The 12,386-nt window shown below is 37.8% G+C and overlaps 1 protein-coding gene across 1 annotated transcript; it reads right to left on the bottom strand.

Moving 5' to 3' along the window:
• Window positions 1–272: 272 nt before the first annotated feature.
• On the bottom strand, window positions 273–6,267 carry ITM2A (integral membrane protein 2A). Its single transcript, XM_004322609.4, has 6 exons — window positions 5,997–6,267; window positions 2,407–2,538; window positions 1,933–2,130; window positions 1,585–1,695; window positions 1,192–1,342; window positions 273–1,042 (listed from the first exon to the last, which is right to left on the bottom strand). Exons 1-6 carry the CDS (start codon window positions 6,105–6,107, stop codon window positions 954–956), a joined length of 792 nt encoding a protein of 263 aa, XP_004322657.1. The 5' UTR covers window positions 6,108–6,267; the 3' UTR covers window positions 273–953.
• Window positions 6,268–12,386: the final 6,119 nt, after the last annotated feature.

Raw genomic sequence — 12,386 nt, 5'->3', positions numbered from 1 at the left:
GAAGCACATTAAAGGTTTGAAATTGCTATGGTCCTGAAGGCTTTTAACAAATAGTTGAATTTACATGTAACCTAACTATGGGGTCTTTATAAAAGAGTAATTGATATAATACCAAAAGAGGGGTAAAATATGAGATTATAAAATATAAATGTGTAGAGGTGGGAGTAAAGGCAAAGCTAGGCTCATAATTTTAGATTTATTGCAGGTACACCAAAGCTAAATAAGTAACATAAATTGTTCATATGAAGTATCTCTCAAATGAGAACCAGTGGTTAAATATGGTAAAATTTATTATATGGTTGTAGAATTCATACAACCTAAATTCCTTATAGCATTTAGCACTTACACAGTTTTGTGGAATTCACAATACGGTTATCAGTGAGAAAGAATCACTGCATTAGTGAAAATGACTTCTTTATGAAAGTTTTTTACATATAAATCAGACCTATTACAGAGCACCTGACAGAAATGCAAAGATGTAATTTCTAAATTCAGGAAAGTTGCACAAAATAGAAAACACTTAACAATATTAAGTAATTTGACATGCTTTACACAAAACGTCAAAAACAATTTTAAATATTTTAAATTTGGAACATGTTCTACCATATGATTAAAGAGCTTACTTAAACACACACATACACACACACAAAGGATGGAATTCATTGTCAGGGTGTTAGCTGACACATTCATGCTGCTTTCAGAAATCTAAACCCTATAAATTCAAAAAAAAGACATAAGAATTATTTCATTTCAGTTTCAAACAACAAGCAGTGCCAATTAAATTAAAAATTGACAAGAGCTTGCAGTGGTTAGTAGCTTTTTTTTCTTTTTAATATAAGCCATAGAGTAAATGCATGAGTAAATATCTTGAGTATCCCACACACTTTAATGTTGAAGTCATATTATAAATCTCTGACTTCCTGTTACTAAGTGTACTCATTTTCTGTTGCCTCTTACTCTTGACAGATCTTGGTCTCAACAATAAATTCGTTGGGGAAGTGTCTAATCTTCCAGCACTTATCAATGGCACGTTTGTTGAAACCTGTGAGGAAATGCACAATAAAAGTGGCTTTTTCATTTTTGTGTAAATAAAAATATATCTAGATTTGCTCTCTACTTTTCCCGTACCCCACCCATACTCTCCTTCACTGTCTCAACAACACAGGGTGAAGGAAGAAATAAATTGCCTACCCAGCAAGAGGTCTCTTCTGCGAAGGCGGAAGGACTTGCGGTTGTTGCAAAGTTGATAAATAAATATACCAAGGTTACTAACATCACGAATCTCCTCCACAGCAACCAGGTCTTCATGAACCACGTAAGTGTGAGGCAGGTATTTGCCACTCTAAAAAATTTTTTTAAAAGATTGAAAGAGAAATTCTTAAAAATGCTATTTAATTTCTCACCTATAGCAGATATACTTTTTAAATAGAGTTTATTTTTAGAGCAGTTTAGGTTCACAGAATATTTTTTATTTGAAAATTATTTTAGTGAAATGGAATGTTTTGGCTCAAATAATTAATTTTAAAATGAGGAAGCAATTACTTGTAATTGCTTATATAAAAAGTTGACATCCAAAATACATACTGCCAGTTTTCCAAAGAGCTCCACTAGATTCTTTGGAGGCATAACAATGGAGGTATTGAGGGGCATCAGATAGCAGTTCCCCAGCAGCAAATCCAGGTAAGCAGTCATGCCCTGTTGGGGAGGGGGAAAATGTTAGGCATGATTCAGAGAGTATCAATGCTGCAGATTTTCCAATGACCATTAGAACAAGCAGTTACAACCTTTCAAAATCAACTAATGTATACTCAGTAGCAAAAGAATGAAAAAGGCTTTGCTGCAAAAAGTTGTATATTTATGAACAAATTTAATACCAATAAACTTACGAAAAAAAAGAAAATTCAGAAATACCTATAAGAATGAGAAACCCACCTTTTCAAAGTCGTGAATAATTGCTGCAGGGTCACTATGAGAGAAACTGGGGACAGGCACATCAATAATTGCGATGTTGTCATCCTCACGAATGTCAGCCTCTTCCGTCACAGGCAGGAAGTAGGGCTCTCCTCCTTGGAGGGAATTTGAAGGGTCCTCAGAATCAAAGAAGCACATCTCTCCACGGTAGATGGTACTCTAAAAGACAAAAAGGGAAAATCAAAACTTTCTAACACTCACTCCCGTGACATTTGAATAATTTCTCAAACTCATATCAGTTCGTTGTCCTGTTTATCAAGCTGAGGATTATAGATTACAGTTATCACCATAAAGACAAATCAATTTTATACCAAAAGGTAATTTGAAAACTTTCCCTAAATCTTCATTTATCTGGGGACCATGACAGAATTATTTGTTTTCGCTAAATGTATAGCAATTAGTAATCCAAAATATAATAACTTTCATTAATATTACCTTGGGCATGAAGTACTTGTAAATGCAGGCTCCACCAACAATAAGTCCTGCCAAGATGAATGAAAGGCCTAAGAGAGTAAGCATACATCTCCCAGAGGAGCCCTCTTTTTCCTTGGCGGCAACTCGGAGTTCCTATTTATTAAAAAGCAAGATCAAAAAAAAAAAAACAGATTGTGCTTTTAGACACATAGTTGCTTTTGTGTACAATTTATCACCCTTGAAACCTAAGATATTTTAAAAAGATGTTAATTCACCCTAGCCTAAAATCATTTCAAGACACTTTCTGATGTTTAATAGATGTGAAAATCTCCAATTTATAACAACCTTTTTCTGGCATTTCCAAACCCAAATATAGATATAAAGTTATTTCAAAGTATACAGTTCTAAAATCAGCTGAAAATAACCATTCATTTATGCAATAAGTTATCCTCTTTAAATAAATGGAAGCCATTACTTTTTGGACTTGTACAGTGATATAATCACTAACTTTCTGGAATACAACTGTTTCTTTAGTATTTTTTGTACATCAACTAGTTTGCCAAATTAGAGGTGAATTAATACCCTTTGGTTTATTAACTGATTTTCAAAAAGCTGTTTTTTGAAAATTAACTTTTATAGGAAGGAATTCTATAAAGTAGGTATATACCGTTTCCCCCTATTTTAGAAATTAAAATATTGAAGATGAGATCTATTTCATAATATTCCTAAGTTTAATGAGAAATTAGGCTTCCTAATATCACCCAATATTCTATGGCTGTGTATTGCTTGAATGAAATAACGTTTTCTAAGTTCTGGGCAAAACAGTAGATTTAAAGTACAGTCATAGCTAGGCACAAAGCTTTGAGTGTAACAGTGACTGTAAAATTCTGTTAAATCCATAATTTGTTTAGTAATTGGAACAAGGGACTCCAAAACAAACAAGTAACCAATTAGCTCTGTACTCTTCTCAGGGCAGTGGACCAAGGGGCCCTCCAATCTCATTCTTTTATGTCACAATATGCCCTAAGCAGCAGTATTACTGAAGGGTATAATGAATGAAGTCAGCAAATCTATTCTCTTATAATCAGAGGGTAAATCATTCAGACTGGTATGTAAATAGAATTGCTTTAAGTCTTTCTGGCCATTAGCTCTTTTCCATAACTACTTAATGAGAATTAAACTTTAATTAATTTGGTGAAAGCAAATACATAGATTCTAAGGAGAGGCAATCATCTCATAAATGGCTTCAAAAATGATTTCTCTTTAAAATTCAAAGAAATTTGGTATTCAAATTTTCTTAGCTACGTTTACTTAAGTTCAAACCCTCCACTAATACTCTATAAGCCTTGAAGGTTTTCCTTGTCCCAATAATTTTCAGAAATTTAAAATAATTTTTATTTAAAAAATAACCTAAGATTAACACTACAAAGCCTATAAGTTATGATTGTGAATCCCTGTAATCTAGAGCTAAGGGCTTAGAAATTATACTTTGGATGATTAAATTGAGGTCCAGAAAAATGAAGTGACTTTCCTAAAAGTCACAAAAATGACTTAGTTCGAAATTCTCAAAGGAATTAATTAATTTATTTTTTCTTGTCATTGAGATACGACAAGAGCAATCTGCACTGCAATTTCATTTCTCCTTCCAATATTTCAGGGGGGTTATTATTAAGCAAGATCTAAGTATTAGAGTGTCAATTTCAAAATTTCCCACCATAGTAGGCAAGATATGGAAACAATCTAAGTGCCCATGGATGGATGATGGACTAGGAATAAGGATTTTTTTTTTCATTTAAATTTGCCAAACTTCAGTGCGGTAGGGGCTGTCACTTACCACAGCTCATTTCCCTCTGAACTGTATTTTAAAGTCATTGTACACAACCTCTGACATACTATTTTGTTGTGTTCAATTTCTGATGAGCTGATCAATACATCACAGTACAATGTGCCAAGTATTATTAAATCAGTGTCTTATGGTGGCCAGGTCAGGATCCTGTCGTATGCTTATTTTTGTTTATTCCTCATAACACCTCAGGCCTGGTAGAAGTATTGCTTGCATATTAACTGAATTCAACAAGTCATGGAGTTTGTGGTGATGTGGGAAAATAAAGGATTATTGTGTGGCTATATTTAACTACTGGCATCTAATTAGAACTCCCCTAAAAAATCTGGCCATATTTCCCTTACAAAGTAAGTAGGACAATTACATATTTGACCTTCTACCATTTAATCAAAACCTCAACAATGCAAGGGGGTGTTTTTGAGTTCTGAAATGTGTCATACACAACAGCTAGTTTGATTGCTGGGTTAACTATTGAAAGTTTCCGTGATAAAAATTCTGCAAAAGCTCATTAGCTTTGCAAATTGTGTGCATAATCAGTTTTACTACATGTATTCTCATTTCACTCAGAAATCTTTTCAAATCTCCACTCTGAACACAAAAGTTTAAACTTTATAGAGAGAACAAGACAAGTTAGGGCAGATTTGCAAGCTCCAACAATGCACAGATTTTGTATAACAAGAAAAAAATACGATTGTGCCTTTTAACATTGAAATTTTACTGAGGAAAATGAGGAGTAGTTTACAGACACTGAAAACGTGTTAGATGTTTAAAGGAGATAGAAATTAGACTAAATGAACAATGGCTAACATTTTTGGGGGGAAAATTCCCCCAGTTCCTGGCAGTGCTAGAAGATTAAATTACAAGGTCAGACTTGCTTCAGATCTTTCTGTGGGGGAGGGTGGGCAGAGGGGATATCACTCAAAAAGGAAGTACTGTACTATAAAGAAAAACAAAAGAGAAAAACAAAACCCCTCAAAATTTCTTTTACGGAAGAGTGTTTTCTTTAGGAAATGTCACTCTGAAAACATACAAGGCTCTTGGAGTAAGAGGGCACAGTGAACATCTCAAAATCTAATTAAGACTAACTTCAGTTTTGACAGCTCCTTTACAGAATGCTTAACACCGCCTGTGACCAGGGAGAAACTGAAAATATACACGGGCGGGCACAGACACACACTTGCCCCAACCCATATCGCATCGAGTCAAAGCTGCCTTTTGCCCCCCGCCCCATCTCCACAAACACTCAGGGATCCTAGAAAGCCTTAAGATTCATAGAACTTCATACATGTCGAAAGGAAAGAAAGAAGAGTTAAATCTCGTGTCCTTGCTCACCCTGCTTGTCCCCTCCGCCCCTGTGGAAGATGTGTGTGCCCCTGGAGCTGACCAGGTGACGTGCCTCTCTTTGATCTCTAGCTACCCACATGTTCCCCAGGAGAAGGTGACATCTGGTCCCAAGAGTTCTCCTCAAACTCCCTCCAACATCCCTCCACGATGTACAACGTGAGCTGGGACCCACGGAACGTGGCGCGACGCACGGAGATGGTAAGGGACTTGGGGAACCGCAAGCGGAAGGTGGTGCGAATGGACAGAGTTGGGGTGACCGGGCAAACCCAACAGACAGCACAGAGAGCACCGCCGGAAACACAGGAACTCCGCAGCAGCTTTCATTTTGTCCTTTCCCACCTTTCCCCTTCCTTCCCCTCAAACCACCCCCACCCCCACCTTCCCGACCCTGGCAGGCAGTCAGGGGTGGAATGGGAATTGCTACCTTGCCGGTCAGGATCTGAGCTCGGACCGTACGGCTTACTAGGGCCTCCACGTCTTGCTGCGCCTCCTCTTTTTGCACCGCTGTGGGTGTGTTGAAGGCGATTTTCACCATGGTGAATCTTCGGGCTGCGCGGTAAGGCGCTGCTCGAATCAGTGTCCTGGGCTGCAGGTTGGAAGAGGAGAAGATCGCGCTAGCTCTAGCCGCACCTTCTTTCTCCTTGTCTGCTTTTACACTACTGCAAGCCCAGGTCTGGGTATACTTATGACGCAGTCACAAGCTGGGTGGGAGACCGTGGGCGGGCCCAAGCAGGGGCCGAGGGAGGAGCGGGAGGGTGTCTAAGTACTGGAATGGGGGTGGGAGTTGACAGTGGGAGGAGAGAAACTGGGTGGAGCCAGTGGACTGGGACTGAAAACTCCTCACCTGCACTCCAGGCGTGCTCCCACCTCGCTCTCTGCTCCCTCAGATAAGAGCAAGACAGGAAGGAAGCCTGCTGTGTCGTGTCTTTCTGCCTCTGTACAGGCCACAATAGCCCCTGTCCCTGATTCTATTTTCCCAAACTTGGACCTGGCCTCCCGCGGGGCAGGGAACTGTAACTTGGCACCAGTTCAAGCTTCCTCCTCTCTGCACCCAAAAGCACAGTTCCAGGACTTTTCTGTACATTTACAATAATACCTTCCTTTTAAAAAACACTCAGAAGCACGTTTAGAATTACTTGGTTCATTCTCTCAACATATTTTTTCATTCCTTGACATCTCTTTGTTTCGTAATTTTAATTTCCTATCACAGAGCAATGCTAAATCAGAAATACAGGACACCTGCCTCTTCAAAGCCCATTTTGCAGGTAGGACATGAGACAGAGGAGTATGGAAAGCTCATAGAAAATCCCTGAAATATTTCAGATCTTTCACTCTCCGAGGCCAGGGAATCCAGACCAAGGTCTCAGCCCAGAACTTGTTTCTTTTCAGCCACCAGCTGTGAAATCCACAGCGAGAAAAGCAGGGATGTGTGTGTACCTATGTGTTTAGGGAGGTGGAAGTGTGGTTGGAGATAGAAGATAGAAAATTTAGCCAGATGTTAACCCAGCTCTAGTGAAAAAACAAAAAACAATAATCTCAAAGGGGCTGAGTTAGAAACCATTTTTGGAACATTTACATGAGCAGCCAGTGTAATCATACCATTTCTTAAAAGTCAGTTCTCCCTGGTTGGTGACAATGATAGAGTACCTTTCCATATGAAATTCATGCTGTGGAGGTTGGTGACTAGGGGTAGTAGTGGTAAAGGGTTTATAAATAGTCCTGCTGCCAAAGACAGTAGAGGGGACTGTTTTGTGAAGATAATAACACTTACCCCAAAAATCCGGCTTGTGCTAGAGAATCCCTCGTCTACTCATGTACTTATTAAAATGACTTGAATATGTTGAGAGTCACCACCCCTCTGTCCTAGAAATTCCAGGTTGTAGTTTTTCCCACCGAGGTTTCCTTGGCTCTGAAGTGCATAGCTGTGGCAACTTTGTGAAAACAGCCTTCATTTTCTTGGATAAGCTGCAGATGGGAAGGAAGATGGAAGGGAACAGTGGGGAGCCTGTGCCTTATACAGGGCCAGATGTATGAGTTTGCTTAGAAACATTGGTGTTGTATGTTCTTTTACTTATTTTTTGCTCAAGTGTGGCCATTATAATTTAACATTTATGAGGTAACCTTTAGTGTAGACTGAGGAAATCTCAACATCCTAAGATGTTTCTCTTTACAGTTACTTTATGTTTGCCATCACCTTTGTGATAATTCAGCCTAGAGTCTGTGCTAGTCTGGCCCTGTGATCCATAACACACAGATGGTTGAACCAATGGTTGCTCTGACACATCTACCTACCAAGTGCAACGTGCTGGATGGAATAGTAATGTATTATTTTAGTGTATCTTTCCTGAAATGTGGTCACACAGAAGGGGCAAAGATTATTTCTATTTTTCAAATGAATAGACCCAAACTCTCATAACAACCAATGGAGTATATGATTAATTGCTAGGTTTGTGACATTGAGCAAGTCACCTCATCTCCTTGGGCCTCACTTTCTCCTCAGTAGAATGGTAAAATATTTTCATGCTGCTGCTGTGAGGATCATTTAGGATAATTCAGGAGGAAACACATTTTAAATTATGAAAAGGATAGAAGAGTGAAGTGGTTGGTTATGCTACAATTCTTATTTTAGTATGTAACATAGCCAGGTTTCAAGGTTATAAAGATAATCTATTTTTTTTATCCTTCAACTATTCTTTAACTTCTAGAGCTGCTTAAGACCCCACAGTCTCTGAATATAGATCATCTTGGAAAAGGTCAGACTTCTAAGAATAGTCACATAAATTAGCATTTAACTTCTCTGTTGAATTTTTAAAGCTTTGGCCATCTTCTGTTTCTTAATGCCATGCTGTATTTTAGGAATGTCACCCATACATCTCTAAGGGCCTTTGCTGATGTTGGACATATGTGCTATAGGCGTGGTCTCAAGTTAACAGATATTGCTGTTATCCTTTCAATATAAATATGTAATGCTTGTGTTAGAATCATAGAATAGCAATAACGCCCATCGTTAGTGCCCATTTATGAAAGGCAAATATTTCCTGCATGTTTTTTTTTTTAATTTCAAAATGTAACCTGCTACTTGCTCATTGGGCTGCAATCAGTATAGTGAACATATTTCCATCTAATAAAAAATGGTTCTCATTGATTAATCTTTTTCTTGTACTTGCTCCTTCCCAGCAGCAACTTCTTGTTTCTCAGAATCAATTTCTCTCACTTTCTTGTCTTTGGAACTGTGGGGATCTGGCTGCCATACCAATTCCAGTTAAAGTTTTTGTTGTTGTTGTTTTTCTCTATTTTTTAATTGAAGTATAGTTGATTTACAGTGTTATGTTAATTTATGCTGTACTTCAAAGTGACTCATTTATACACATATATACATTCTTTTTTAATATTCTTTTCCATTATGGTTTATCCCAGGAGGTTGGATATAGTTCCCTGTGCTATACAGTAGGACCTTGTTGTTTATCTATTCTAAATGTAATAGTTTGCATCTACTAACCCTAAACTCGCAGTCCATCCCTCTCCCTCCCTCCTCCCCAAATGTCAATGGGCTGAATGCTCCAATCAAAAGACATAGAGAGGGCTTCCCTGGTGGCGCAGTGGTTGAGAGTCCGCCTGCCGATGCAGGGGACACAGGTTCGTGCCCCAGTCCGGGAAGATCCCACATATCGTGGAGCGGCTGGGCCCGTGAGCCATGGCCGCTGAGCCTGCGCATCCGGAGCCTGTGCTCTGCAATGGGAGAGACCACAGCAGTGAGAGGCCCGCGTACTACAAAAAAAAAAAAAAAAAAAAAAAAAAAGACATAGAGAGTCAGACTGGATAAAAAAAACAAGAGCCTACAATATGCTGCCTACAAGAGACCCACCTTAGGGCAAAGGACACACATAGATTGTAAAGTGAGGGGATGGAAAAAGATCTTTCATGCAAACGGAAAAGAGAAGAAAGTGAGAGTGGCAATACTCGTATCAGACAAAGTAGACTTTAAAACAAAGGTCATAAAGAAAAATAAAGAAGGTCACTATATAATGGTAAAAGGATCAATATAAGAAGAGGATTTTACAGTCATCAATATATATGCACCTAATATAAGAGTACCCAAACACATAAAACAAATACTACCAGCTAATGTTGCTAATCTTGTCAGAATCCACACCATTTAAGTCTATAAATGAATTCCTTATTCTCACATGCCAAATGATGACTAAATTATCACAACTTGAGCTAAATGGAATACGGCAAACAATTGAATGCCAAGCAACATTGTCAACTCTCTTTGAATGACCCAAAATTCAACCGCACAAAAATAAGGCTACTGGTGGCATCTGTGATACCATTTAATTTATTAACTCATTTATTTGTTCATCAAATATTTACCAAGGGTCTACTGCCTTCTGCTGTAATCAGCCATGGGAATACAGTGGTGACTAAGCAGATACAACTTTGCCCTTGTAAATCATGTCACTACGGCACACATGGCAGTACCATTTGTTATGAGCTCTCCAGTTTTTGTAGCGGAAATGTTGGTCCCATGCTGTAGAGTGGGATATAGCAATTCTACAATCCAGCAGAGCACTTGCATCCACAGCTAGTGCTACCAAGAAAGCTTAAATTCCAAGCTCTACTGCAATGGCTTCACACCCAGCATTCTATTTAGTAAAATTAATATGACAACAAGATGTATTGGGAAACAAGTTAGGAGGCACTCCCACAGTCTATGTGAGAGGAGGTGGAATACGTTGATGACTGCAATATTGAAAATAAAGGGACAACTTCCATAGATGTTTAGGAGCCATATTTTACAAAGTCTAGTGCTGGAATAAATCATATGAGGGAGAAAAAATAATTCTGTTCTGGATGATTGGGAATCCAAGATTTGGAAAATGGTGGTGCCATTGGTAACAATACCAAACATTTGTGGAACACATCAAATGCTAGATTTCTGTGCTAAGCACATTCAATTGATTGTGTTATTTAATCTTTACCACAGTACTGTGAAGTATTATTACATTCACCACTTCATTGATGAAGAAACTGAATTTCCAGAAGTTAGATGACTTGCCCAAGGTCAAATTCTAACTCAGGTGGTCTGATTCCAGTGTTTATACTCAACCTTATATTGTCCTGCTGCCACTAAAATAAATGAGAAAATCAACAAGGGAGCTGGCTTGAAAGCAGAGAAAATAATTGGCATAATCTCTATAGAAATGAAGCGTGAATCCCCTGCCCATACTGCAAGCAAAGATTCCTACCTAAGATTTTGTTCAGGACTAAAAACATTTGAAACACTTGTGCAACTTTGCTGGCCATGGGTACATGGATATACTCTACTCATTTTAAAGAATATTTCTCCTGAGTTGTGCAGTTGCTTTTGTCAGCAGAGAAACAACTACAGGGGAAGCTGGTCAGCCATCTGCTTCTGGATATAATTCCAGGAGTTTGGTTTAAGTCTTTAAAGAGCCGCTCAATTTCTAGGTACACAATTTCCCTGCAAGCTCAGCTTAGGGAGCATAGCTAGGGCTCCACACAAAAAGTAACATAGACACTCACTTTCTGGAGTAGACTCTTGTTTCTTGACTCCATTTAAGGTTTCTTTGTAGGCTAGTAAGTTATGATAATGGGAAAATGCAATGTTTTCTTACACATAAGAAATAAATTTCATCATCTTTTCACAATGATTTAGTCATATCTTTGGGGTTAAGAGGAAATTGTGGTCCATCCCTTATTTATAAAAGTCACTTTTCTTCTCATTTAAGGCAACTGAAAAATCTAGTGAAAATAACTGATTTTCAATGCACCTTGTCTTAATTGTGTAAAAATTCTTATCTCATTGCAGACTACCTGGGAAATTTTTAAAATAGAGTTATGAATCAATATCTGAACATGCCTTATGTGATAAACCTTTACATGAGTTCCAGTCCTGAATACTACAAGAGAGAAATTAAAGTTTAGCCCTAGGAATGCTTGTAAGAATATCTAGTTGGTTCAGTTGTTCCATAATATATTACTGAGTGATACTAAAATGTCTTTGTGGCTTTAGAGTTAGTTATGTTCTTATTCAATGAAAGCACAATCATTTGTATTTTTATTAATGATTGTTAAAACAGATACTATTTTTACTTTCATGTTTAGTTTTCTTGGTGGGTCAACATATTCTGTTCCTAGTTTATTCTTAAAGAACACAAAATCCCAAGTGGTTTTATAACAGATTTCACCTTGATTGTTCTTGAAATGTAACTTTGTTTTTCACTTCACTAATTTTTAGATAACCTCAATGTATTCATATTCCAAAGCCTTTAATTATTCTAAAGTATGATGGCATCTTGTTAATAATGAGGTCGCAACAACAAAGGAATGCTCCAAATTAGATTCTCTTCAGGTCAATGGTACAGTCAGTCCTAACAAATTAAGTCAGATCATGATTGGAAAATCTGGTTGACAATATCCTAACCCAAACTCAAGGTCCACAAAAAGTGCTGCTTACACTTTAGTGTGGTTGCCATGTTTCTGTACTAGTGAAAAAGGGAAGTCTTGCATAAAGGAGGAATGTAGTGTATGACACATCAATTATACTTCTGACTTTCAAGTTAGGGGAATTATCTTCTCAGAATTTTTGTTTGTTTGTTTTAGAAACTGAAATTTGTAATTGCCTCTACCACATTGAGAAGAATCCTACATAAAAATATTGTCCACACAGCCTCGGAAGGAAGAGGTCTAGTCTCCTATGTTCTGTTTGTGTTGTAATTAACTCAGAACAACTGGCTTCTTTACTCATATTTGGTATTGGAATTTTAAATTTAAAAGATTCTACTAAATG

Source organism: Tursiops truncatus, chromosome X, assembly GCF_011762595.2.
Source record: "Tursiops truncatus isolate mTurTru1 chromosome X, mTurTru1.mat.Y, whole genome shotgun sequence".
NCBI classification, from domain to species: Eukaryota; Metazoa; Chordata; class Mammalia; order Artiodactyla; family Delphinidae; genus Tursiops; species Tursiops truncatus.
The sequence above is the reverse complement of the archived record's forward strand: the minus strand, read 5'-3'. Positions and strand labels throughout refer to the sequence as shown.